We start from the raw sequence: 13,095 nt of genomic DNA, 5'->3' as shown, positions 1-13,095 counted from the left end.
CAACAAAAGGAGTGCATTATATTCATTTTATAGGCGTTTTCAAATTCATGTATTTAATTGAAAAAAAACAAATGTAGTGTAAAATTTTATTATATTTGAAATTCACTATCCAATTAATTTTTAATGTTTTTAGGATTCTTGTTTGATTTGGATGAATTTTAAATACATTATTTTGTCTTAAGTGACACCACAACCTGAATTCGCTATTTGCCATCGCCTTCACTATCGTTGCCTCACACCAGCTGGCCATCGCAAGCTGTTGCTGCCACCTCCCCGAGCTACCCAACACCACCTAATGTTGCCCACTCTCAACCTATCGTCACTGGTGCCACATCCGGTGCCGCCCATCACTGCTTTCCGACCATCACCGCCATTGAAATTAACAAGTTTATTTACTTTGAATTCTTTTTCCTTTAAATCAAACAAGAAAATACAAAGTTCATCATTTATTTTACACTGAGCCAAAGAATTCTAAATATTCAAAATACAATACATCATTTTAATATTGCATTTCTTTTTTCCAGTGAACCAAACCCTTTAGTACCTAACATATTAATTCAATCGAACCTTTAGCCTCTTAGCTCATTAAAATTGAGCATGATACAATACATCATTTTAATATTGCATTTCTTTTTTCTAGTGAACCAAACCCTTTATTACCTAACATATTAATTCAATCGAACCTTTAGCCTTTTAGCTCATTAAAATTGAGCATGGTATAAGATTAAATTTTATTTGCATTCTTCTTATATATCTTATTTAAATTAAAACTTTAATGTTTATTTATTTATTTTTATAAAAGAAGGCGCTGGAACTTTTAGCTAAATTTTCCTTAATAATCTTTCATTATATTTAATTAATTTAATTATTCCAACTTCATTAAGATTTTTGTTTATTTTGAAGAAACAAAAACCAAATTTAAGTTGCCAAATTTTCTAAAATTTTCTAAATTCTCTATACTGGTTGGTTTTAATCAATTTATTGAACCCTAACCAAAAATACTCTTTAGCTATAAAGCAATGCTAGTGTTTATAAATCGTAAATAGAAACTAATTTTAACATACCTTTAGGCTTGATGGAAGAACAAGCAAAAATTCCCTAGCTTTTCATGTCGAAAGCTGCACTGCACTCTAGCAAAACTCGATCACTTGTACTAAACCCTAAACATACTTGGTTTTTTTTGCCTTTTGATTGTACTTGGCTTGCTTTCCGCTCGATCTTCCTCACTCTCTCTTGCTTCATTTCTCTCTCACTTTTTGTTTCACTTGCATGAGTTCAATCTTCTGTCTCTCTTATATAAAATGAAATCGACTAATGCTGATCTTGGATTCCTAAACAACGAGAAAGGATCAAGAGATATGTGTTATTGGTAGGATGGAAAACTGAGGAGAAGTGGCTGATGGCGATTTAAATCCGATGCAATGTGTGGTTGGGCATTGATATGGAAACATAGAGCAATAGGTAGGCAGGAGATGTGAAGGTAGGAAGGTTAGATTTTGAAGGTTTAGGGTTGGGAATTAAAATGAAGATTGAGCTTTGATACCAAATGATACAATTTAGGGTTCTTATATGTTGAGGAGGGATCAAGAAATGGGTTATGATAGTAGTAGGATGTGAAACAAAGGAGAAAGGAGTGATGGCGACTGAAATCTGACGCAATTGGTGGCTGGTTAGAGGCTAGACAACAATCCAGAAGTAGAAAAGAATAGGTAGGTAGCGGATGCGAAATTAAGGGGTAAGGCATTCGGGCGTCTGGGAGAGTTCGCCGCATAGATTAGCTAATGATACTTAATAACTATTTGAGAAAGATTACGGATACAACATTCTAAGATAAAAAAAAGCTAGAGATAATAGTTTTTGTTGCATTAAAATATTAAGGATGTCCAAACTAGGTGTTAAATAACATATTTATGTTACGACAAGTTAAATTCTAATTATAAATTAAATATAGTAATAAGGCCCACAACGTGCCGACTATCATCAATAACTATTATCATTAGTGACACGGGAGCATTTGATCTTATCTCGACAGGATCACGATACCCGTTCAAGAGGGATGGGCGTGGGATGAGAATTCTCATCTCGTGAGGCTTGTAGTGGGAATTCTTATGTCAATATTAGGGTGTCCCCAAGAAACGATGCTCTTTATGGCCTTAATACAGTAAAAGTGTGCAAGGGCCATTGCACTTGAGCCCACGTGTAGTGTTAAATATTGAAGGGGGTGTCCATATTATGAACAGATGTATGCAAAAAGTACATGAAACTATTATTTTGATATGAACTTGAAATATAGGTACTCACTCATGTAAATTAATAGAATTAGAAATATTATATTTTATAAGAAGATAAATATCTTATGCATTTAAGAAACTAAATGGGTTAGAGAAAAAAACTAAATAAATTGATAGTTTATATTTTAAACTTTGGTATTCAGGTAGTTGTACTATAAATGGTGTGTGTAATTATAAATAAGAGTTTGAAAGATATGTTGTAAAAAATTAATCGAATTGAAGATATTTAAAGCTTTAAATATTATTGTTGATATTAATATTTTGAATGTTGTAAGGGCTTATGCTTCTCAAGTATGTTTGGATTTATGTTTTAATTTTTTTTTTGTAATGACCTAATATTAATATAGAAGGAAACCCTTTGAAGAAAACAAATTATTAGATGAGATTTAAATGAACATGTTGGTAGAGATAAAAAATTTTAGAAATATTCATGATGATCATGATTTTGGATTGACTAATGAAGAATGCAGATGATATGTTTTGTTGTAGAAATTGACATGAATTTTCACATAAATTAGGGCAAAACAAATATTTTTCTTTAATAATCCAAACAACTCAACACAAATACAAAGATAAACCTACAATTTGAGAAGTAGACGATCTCTCCCAATTCATACAATTCGAGAGGTAGGAAATATCTAAAAAACTCAACCTTAGACTCACCACAATAATCTCATGCATAAACGTAATTCTAAACATAATAAATCTATTGTATGTCCAATAACAATAATAATAAGACTAAATTGCCCGCGTACAAAAGACCAAATTGCTCTTAAGGTAGGCATCGACACAACAATATTCCCTCCGAAAAAAAAAAAAAAACATTTTCTTCGAGATAGGAAAAAGTGAGTGTTGCTCATCTTTCACCACAATTTTCTCTATTTCTTCTTCCTCTGCCTTCTCGTCACGCACTATGAGAACTTGTAATTCTCAGTTCTTGCAATAGTGTCCGAGAGAAAAAACATAATCACTTGATTTGCTTCTTCCAAATCTCTGTCTCTATAAGTCGCTTGACTATCGCTCCCGATTGTGGCCTATTATTCTTTTCCCATACGACCTCCCACTAGACTCCTATTGTTTGAAATTTTGGTATCATCGTAGTTGTGGCAGTTTAATACGACGCTCAATCTGTGTTGCTCATGTTGTTCTTTCTCATTTGGCTCTTGTCTTCCACCATCTAGGCTAACTTCATCATCTCTCTTAATCTCTGCGGTCTCAATAGTCGGAGTGCTGCACGTATGTTGGGCTTTAGGTATTCATGAAATTCCCCTCCATCAATTGCTTCAAAATTCCCAAGCTGTCTCGACAATAGCTCAAATCTCTCCCTATATTCCATGATAGTCTTCCTTTGATTCAAGGGGCAGAATTGCTCATATTGGTCTTTTTCCCGAATGGGTCAAAAATGTTCATACAAACAATCCTTAAATTCTTCTCATGAATAGATTGAGTATTTAGCCTCCCTCTACGAATTCATGATAGGGCTTTCCCCTCCAAACATAATCCTATTACTATGAGTTTTTGCTCCCCTGCTAGCCTATCCATCGCGTAGTATTGCTTTACTCGATACATCCGCTCATGTGCATCTTCCCTCTCGAAGATCAGCATCTTCAACTTCCTGAATCTCCACCCCAACTTCCTCTCCATCCGCTATTTTCCTCTTGGTATCGAGGGTAAAACTCCCTCCTTCTATGATAACCAGACCATCACCACTTCTTGCCTTTCTTTTTCATGCTTCTCCGTACTCCTTGCATAATCCCTTCATTTTTCGACTCAACCACATCCATTAGAAATCTCTAATCCACCGCCTATCGAAGCCCGTAGAGAAGGTTCTTGATTGTGGAATTTTTCTCTTCTGTTCCTCTCATCCGATCTCTCTTTTCGATTCAGCCAATGACTCTCCGGTCAACTTTTGGTTAGAGTTTGCAAACTAAACTGTAGACATGTTTTTGGATTGCATCTCAATAAGCTTCCTCACCATCTTCTCCGTGCTCTTGAATCGACCCTTAAATCAATTTTCCTTGGAGGAAAATGTTCCTTCCATGATTGAGAATCTTTCCTCAATTCCAAACCTGATTCGACTTTCTCCTCCTTCAACGTTTTCTCTAAATCTTCTACTTGCTTTTCTGCCATCACTCTTCGAAAAGTTTTCGATCCCAAATGACGAAAACACCTGCACGCTGAAATCTTGTTGATTGGTTTGCAGGTCTATATAGCTAGATCATATTCTCGTCGACGATATGAATAGTGTCAATACTAAGTATGCTAAAATATAGTAGATTCGTATGTTGAAATTGCGTCTATAAGTTGAAATTGGCTATAGAATTGAAATCAATCCATTGATCCTTTTCTGTTACCACACCCCGTTTCTTCTCTTCTTCGATAGCCCGAATCACGTCACTGTAGTCGTTATCTCGTTGTGAGGCTCGAATGCCTCGGAAACAAAGGAAAATTAAATTTTAGGCTCTATGGAAGCTGCAATCCTGCCATTGCTTCCTTTGCTTGGTTGCACTTCTTCACACATACGCACGTTGGAAGAGGAAGATGGGAGATTTGGGTCTTTGTTGCGAGCCTATATGCCGTGATCATGTCAATGATTCAGGACTACGCCGTGATCTAGTTGTCTCCAGATTTTGTAGCTTGGTTGAAGATTGAAAGCTCAATTTGTTTGATTTTAAAGTCGAACTCTGATATCAATTTAATACGATCCAAAGCAAAAATCGACACAAATTTTTTGAAGATAATGATATTTAACATAAATGAGTGAGATATTTTGAAAATCTTTTCAATGAAGACTGTGAAAATAAGATCGACTTTAGTAATCTTAATATCACAATTAATAATAAATTTTTTTATTGCTACCATCACATTAATAAAATAGAATTTGAGGTTTAAAGAAAATGAAATGTGAAGAAGCAGTGTGAGGTGTTCGAGTAGAAGTGTGGAAATATTTATGAGATCTGAGGATTTTATGACTTAATTGATTTGTTAATATTATTTTAAAAATTATAAAAATGCCTGATGAGTGAAAAATGTGTTAATTTTTCCAATTTTTAAGAATAGAGGGGATGCACAAGATTGTGCAATATATAAAAGAATTAAGTTAATGTGTCATACATTAAAGTTCAGAGAGAGAATAATTGAATGTAGGTTATGACGTGATATAAAAATTTCTTAAAATCAGTTTGGATTCATGCAGAGCAAAGTCTACTATGGAAGCTATACATCTATTTAGAGGTTTGATGGAGAAGTATAAAGAGAGTAAGGAGGTCTACATATGATTTTTATTGATTTAGAAAAAAACTTATGATATGACTTCTAGAGAATTACTTTGGTGAGTTATAGAAAAGAACGGTGTTGTTATTGCTTATATTCAAGTTATTAGTGATATATATGGTAGAGCTGCTATTTGTGTTCGAACATATGGAGGATTGACCAAGTATTTTCCTATTTCAGTTGAATCATATCAGAGATCAACTTTAAACTCATATCTTTTTGCTTTAGTTTTGGTTTTTCTTACTGGACATTTACAGGAGGATGCACCTTCATGTATGCTTTTAGTTGATGATATCCTTCTTTTGGATAGCATTAGAGGGAGTTCGAGAAAACATGAATTATGGAGATCAACTTTAGATTCTAAAGGCTTTCATTTGAGTAGATTAAAAGCTAAATACATGGAACATAATTTTAGTAGTAATATATTTAGTGGCTGGGTTCTAAGAGTGGGTGATTCAACATTAAAAGGAGGGAACATTTTAGATATCATGGGTCTTTTGTTCAAAGTGAAGGTAATATATATAGGAATGTTATTAGTAGAATTTAAGTTAGACGATTGAAGTGGAGGAATGCATCTTGGTGTAGAATGTTGGCATGTAGAAGAGAAGCATAAAATTAAGTGTTGCTGAGATAAGAACACTCAGGTGGATGGTGGTTTTACACTTAGAGACAAAATTTGAAACGAATATACCTGTGAAAGGGTTGGAATACCTCCAGCTGCAAACAAGCTTAGAGACTGTTGACTTAGATTGTTTGGTCACATTAAATATCAACCATTTGATGACCCAATTAGGAGAGTAGATGTTTTAGAATGGACTTGTGTTAAAAAAGGTAAGGGTAGACTTTAAAAGATTTGGGCATGTGGTTTAAAGAATGATCTTAATTTATTAGAATTAAATGAGAATATGCACTCAATAGGACACAATGAATAAAAAGGATTCATGTAGTGGATCCAACTTTGTGGGATACATGCTTGTTTTTGTATTGGCATTGCTGTCAACTAAGATGATACTTTGTTTCTGGATACCCTAATGAAGCAATATCAATCTTAAATAAAATATTTCTTATAGAAAGCCTCTTTTTGGCCAGTCATCGCAACAAACAACTTTAATCCACAATCAAACACTCCTCTAACCAAGCACCTATACGTAAGTGCTTTCTGGTTAACCTTAACTATTCGTTTTTTAGGTTGGTGGGGGCGGGGGGATGTGCTTGGCTGGGGGAGGGGATTTGTGTGTGTGTTAAGTTGATTTTTATGACCTGGGTAATCTCAATTCCCTTTAATTATTGTTAATATTTTCCAATTAGATGGATTAATTGAACATAATTACACTTACCAGTCACACTATTTATTTTTTAAATCATAATGAATTTATGGGAATCACGTTTCCCTTGCTTAATCATAATGTTATTTTTAGTGCTGTAATGAGATGTGATTTTTATTGATGATTCTTTTTTTTTCTTCAGGTTGATTTTCTTGAGAGGATTGGGAAAAAGCATCCGGATTATGAGTTTTTCAGGATTCTTTCTTTGAGATGCTCATATACAATATTTAATGCAGAGCTTGTTCAAAGTATCTTGGAGGATATATTGTCCAGGCAATGTAGCGGAGATAAATTTGCGGAGTACTCCGCTGAGCTAATACTTGTGAGTGTTTCTTATCTTTTCATTTAATGAGCTTTCTTGGCCCTGCACCTGTTAACAGCTATTTTCTTCTTTTCAATTTAAACTATGTTGTGGGATAAATACTGATTTGCTTGCACTTTGGTTTTATGTTATTTATCACTGTAAAACATTAATTCCTTCATGAGATATTGGTTAATTTGGGCCACATTCCCTTGCTATGGGTTATGGGGGGTTTTTTTTCCCTAAAAAATGGACAATTCACTTTCTCATAAATTGGTTGAACGGGCAAAGAAAAATCAAACTTCGCTTCTCGATACATGAGTTTTACATTGTCATTAGGTTTGGGATTGCTACTAAGCTTGTGAGCACAACTAACCTATTCTTTGTTTATTCTTGCTGGAAGCTTGTGAACAATAGTTCCCCGACTCTTTGCAAGGGTTGTTTTAAATCTAGAGTTTATAAAATATCACTTTAGTCCTCAGACTCTTCTAATATGGACTGAAATGTTTCTTACAAAGGACTATTTGGGCATCAATACTATGTGTATGGGGACTAAGTTGATACTTTTATAGACTGTGATACTGGAGTTAACCCAAATCATAATAGAGAAAATAAATATTATTACCAAAAATAAATAGACAGTTACAATCAAACACACCTGAAAGACGACATAAGCAAATACCACTTAAGTGTATCCCAAGGGCGGTGGAGGTTGGCTCGATGGATTTGAATTGTGGCGGCAACAAAGAAATTCTGGTGACAGCGAGGTGAAGGCACGAAACTATAGGTACAACAACTATAGTTGTTGTCCTGGATAGTGGCTACGAGGAGTTGGGGTGGGTATCGGCATAACAACAATAAAATGGTGTTCTCTGGCTGTTCTGGATGGCAACGACGCAGTAGAAAAGCTGAAAAAATAGGACAAGGGGCGGTTTGGGCGGCAACAATGCTGGAAGGGAGGGGGAGGTTGCAGGAAAACAATAAGACGAAGGGTTTTTTGGGTGGTGGCAACGATATCAGATGATTGGATAGAGGCGATAATGATGTTGGTGGCCTCGAACTGCTAGGGTAGAGAAGCGTGAGGAAGGAAAAGGCAATGACGATGGCTGGATCTATAGAAAACAACAACCAAAATGCTAATGTAGGGAGGATGCAGAAGGGAATAATGAAAATAAACACCACTTTGCGAGATAGATAAAACCAGAGCTCCACCGAAACCCTCAGATACAACCCTTGAAGGGAGAAAAAAATTGCCGATGACTTTCCTAAGTAAAATACAATAGAAAACTGACTTACAATCCCTAATACAACACATAAAGAAAACGACTAAAAATGAGTGAAGAATAATAAGAAAGAAAGAATAGGAAAGGAAAACATGGTTATTTCAATGCCTCTCCCGCAATTGCTATTCTCGTCATACTGTAGTAGCTATAGTATTGCAAAAATTTTGTTCGATAAGCTCCCATGTCTATCTCTTAGGGTTGGGAGAAGCTTCGACCTCGTCCGTCGAAACTCATCTTCTTATCGTATGATGTCAGGTTGACCACGTTGCAGGTGGCATAAATGCTGTAATCTCCCTGTAAGTTAATCCTATGGGCGTTGAAATTTCAAAACACATCTTGATAGAACAGGTCTACATCATATTTTGGTATGATCATAATTGGAACTGTATGTGGATGGGTATCCTCACGAACCAAACATTGATCCATTAAATCTGTAATTGGTTTCTTCTGCTCTTCATACTCGTCCGAGCGCTTTTGGTAAATAAGTATATAAGGAGGAATCAACTTTTGTTCGAAATCTATGGCAGACTTGACCACACTGAAGTATAACCACTCAGAAGAAGTTTCTTCTCTTTCTTTTCTGATGGGTCTGGATTCCATTGGAGAATTTTCTTCCCCATAAATCTCCAATGATAATTTTCAAAGTTGCAGTTCATCTCTCTTGTCTAGAACATCTGATGAGGGTATACTGTTGAATTGAATCTAATATCCGAATAACTCCATATATTACGTGGCACAAAAAAGCATCATTCCTGACATGATGGACTCCCTTTAGTACATGTAACTCAGGAAGAAGTCTATGAATCTGAAAAGTTTGAATTTCTCTTATCTGGGGTTGCCATGCCTTTGGTGTTGGTTCTTCGACCTCAAGAATATTTTAGACAATCATTATTAATTGGTTGGAGTCTCTCTCATAAGCACTGTTTGAACTATGTGCATGTTTTTCTTATCGGTTGAAAGTTGGTATTCCTTTTTTTTGTTCTCATCTTCGTCAGCGTCTACTGTGTCTCTGTTCTCCACTTTGAACTAGTCTCCTTAGGTGGGGTCAGCTTGAATGTTCCTCTGGGTGTACTTTGGTTGTGAGATTCTGAGGTTGAACTCTTCCTGTGAGTTGTGGTGGTGTCTCCACTTTTGTAGCTAGGGTCTAAACATCCGGTCTCTAGTGAGTTGTTCAGTTTCATCTTGGACCAGTTAGTAATTTTATCTTCTTGCTGGCGTAGACACTTCATTTTTTGCCACAAAAATAATGTGCTCTTTTTTAGTTTGTTGGTGGCTAGTTTTATCATTTTGTTCAGTGGAACGTCTTGACACTCGAAGGCATTCCAAAGTTCAGAGCCACTCGATGACTTCGTCCGGATTCATGTGGCGGTCAAAATATTCTAAATTCACTTTTATTTCAAAATTCTGACTTTCTTAGATATTTTAGGTCACATTTTCGAGGTAGTTGCTTTTCATCCTTGGTATATTCTTAATTAGGACAATATATTACATAATAATGACATAATTAAAAGAATATTTTCATTATTGATTTTTTATTTTCATATATTTAGTGCTGTAGAATTGATGTGTTAGTATAGTGTCGACCGTTTTAACTTCGTAATTTGAAAAAGTAATGATTTTGTGATTTTGAAAATAATTTAAATATGAATATAATATTTTTGATTTTTTAAAAGTAACATTTTAATTTCAAAATAGGTGAGACCAAACGGGTCTCACATTTTAAATAGTTTAGATGATTGAATACAATACTGCAAGTAATGCACTTATCCCAAAGAATAAATATATCACTTGTAATAGGAATTCAATCACCTAAACTAAATAATTTGTGACATCCGTTTTGGTCTGTAAAATATCTTATAAAAAGGCCAATAAGTTCTCCTACCTAACTTAAAAATTAGATAGGGTTTATTTTATCTGGGTTCCAAGTTCTCTATAGAGGCAAGTCCCTATAGTTAATTACATGTTAGATGACCGAGGTCACCTAAGAAAACTCTCGATTAAGATCAGTGGTTTTACTTTCCAAATTTCAAAATTTAGGTTTCCAAGATTGGATATAAGAAAATCAAGTGGGAGTAGTTCAAATTAGGAACAATTGTTTTATAGAATCCAAAAGGAATGAATAATAGAAGACATCACAGATCCAGGAGAAACCCCGAGGATGTCCTAACTATCATAATGTTGGACATCACAGATCCAGGAGAAACCCCGGGGATGTCCTAACTATCATAATGTTCAAATGATGCTTATTTGATATTTCAATTCTGCAAATTATTTATGATTTAGGATTTATGTTTGCACAATATCAGACTGTGCAAAGAGCCTAAAAAGATAAGAGGATTTACACCGTACCGCACGGTAACCTCGGAGCCCTAAAGTGTTAGGACTTATAATTGCATAACAGAGTTGTGCAGAAGCCTGATGGGTGATCCTATGGGTTATTTAAATAACTAAATGAAGTGATAGGCGATGTGTTTTGATGTTTTGATGTTTTAGATCCACCTTGAAGTTGTTCTCCTCGTCGTGCTGTCCACGGTGTTCGCTCCAAGCTCCTCGTAGTAGCACCTCCTGGTTTAGTGTTAATCCTATACAACCACTAGGTTTTCCTAAACTAAGACAGTGTGTATCAAAATAACTAAACATGTAGTATAAAGAAAAGAACAATATAATGTACAATAAAAAGAAAGGAACAGTATAGCATGTTGAGAGAAGAGTATAACGTACTAAGAAAAGACAGTATAACATGCTGAGAAAATAATATAACATGTTAGGAAATAAATAAAAAAGTGCTGCAAAGTAAATCACACCTGTAAATTTTAGAAGTTTTCTGCCCCTTTAAGCTAGCTATTATTCACTGTACAAATAAAAGTTGTTTGGAAACTTCGAGAAAATTGACGAATAAATCCATAACGAAAAATTCAGAAAATTTACAAATAATAATTTAAATAAAATCATCAAAATCTCGGGAAAATCCTGAAGAAAATAGCACAAGTGTTTTGTCCAAAATTCCAAGAAAAAATATGAAAAATCCGAAAGAAGGGGACCGCAAGCACTGGGGTTGGGGTTAGACTCAAATATATATTTGTACTCGAGGGTCATCGAAGACTACTTGGTCACCCGGATGTATAAAGCCCGACACTCCACTAGAAGGATATCCTACTGAACCTAACTTAGGAGGGCATTCCTTAGCCCAAGATCGACAATCAATAAGTGAACAACCTAATTTGTAACAAATTTAAGTTTTAACATGCATATGTATTTCAAGCATACAAAAGGAAAATTGTTTTAATTTTGATTTTTATAATGAAAATATTTTTATAAATATTGTATCTGTTCTTATCAATTTGTTTTATTAATTTTGAAAAAGAAATGGTTGTCCACAAGTCGATCACGTCATCGAGTCTAGGACTGCTAACAGCCTAAGAAGGTACGGGTCCCCCTCTAGTCTTATGTCGGTGAATGAGACTTTCATCCTACAGTTCATCAGGTCTCATATTTGAGTCCTGATATTGTAGGATGAGATATAATTCTATTCTACCACCGACGTGCCTTTGTAATCGTCGCCTTACGCCCCAACAAAATCGACCTACTTGCGACCTTGTTTGATGGTTTCACATATAACAAAAAAACTTTACACGAGCACTTATGTATCAGATATAAGCACAGAAAACTGAATCAAGAAGCAAGGAAAGAAAAGAATAAAAATGGGTATGAGAGAGAAGAAACTGATCCACCCAAAAAATTGAAGGAAAAAAAGGTAGAGCAATCCTCAAAGTCATATCAAAGAGACCTAAAAATAGGGCACAAGATCCTCAAATCAAATTTAAAAGGGTATCATTTTCAAATGACAATTTTTTGAATTTCCAAACCCCTTTATGAATTCAATTTATATCAAATTCATAATTTATCAAAATAAAATTTCAAGAAATCTTCATATGTCATAAAACAAGAAAGACTAATCCATAAAGAATAGCTTTTCTCTCTTTTTTTTTTATCTCCAAAAGGTATGCCAATACCAATCCCATTCAACTTCATCTTTAATCAAAAGCTCTTTTTCCTTTTCTTTTATATCTCATTAAAATAAAATTATTCTTGTAAATATCCATGACCAAGGCAATAGAAAGAGACAACCACTAGCCCAATTTATTCCACTAAGAGGTCACAAGTTAATGTTAACGGGTAAGGCAACAAGAGAGGGGAGAGCTCATAGGTAAGACAACAGGAATCACAGCCAAGCTCCAAATCCAGCTTGCGGGTATGAGACGGGTATGAGCCAAAAGAGAGGGTAAGGCAACAAGAAGAGGAGAGCCCACGGGTAAGATAACAAGGAGAGCCCACGGGTAAGATAAAGCCCACGGGTAAGATAACAAGATCCACAGCCAAACTCCCAATTAGCTCACGGGTAGGAACCAAAAGAGGAGGAAAGCTCATTGGTAAAACAACAAGATCCACAACCAAACTCCCAATTAGCTCACGGCTAAGGCAGCAAAAATCATGGCCAAAAGCCCCAAATCCAGCTCATGGGGAGGAGTCAAAAGAGAAGAGAATTATAGAGACAGTAAACATGAAGCTCACGGTTAAGGCAGCAAACCAAAACCACCATGCCATCTTCACGGCAAAGACAG

The 13,095-nt window shown here is 35.2% G+C and overlaps 1 protein-coding gene across 4 annotated transcripts in view; it reads left to right on the top strand.

The window, feature by feature from the left end:
- Positions 1–13,095, top strand: part of LOC110023438 (sister chromatid cohesion protein PDS5 homolog B) — a 171,446-nt gene that overhangs the window by 60,713 nt on the left and 97,638 nt on the right. For all 4 annotated transcript variants that reach the window (XM_020722879.1, XM_020722887.1, XM_020722862.1 and 1 more), the window contains one exon: positions 7,032–7,211. In XM_020722879.1, the coding sequence (XP_020578538.1) occupies positions 7,032–7,211 (180 nt within the window). The remainder of the gene's footprint in view (positions 1–7,031; positions 7,212–13,095) is intronic.

This window comes from Phalaenopsis equestris, unplaced genomic scaffold (genome assembly GCF_001263595.1).
Source record: "Phalaenopsis equestris unplaced genomic scaffold, ASM126359v1 Scaffold000002, whole genome shotgun sequence".
Lineage (NCBI taxonomy): Eukaryota > Viridiplantae > Streptophyta > Magnoliopsida > Asparagales > Orchidaceae > Phalaenopsis > Phalaenopsis equestris.
Note: the sequence above shows the minus strand (reverse complement) of the source record. Positions and strands in the feature narration are given on the sequence as shown.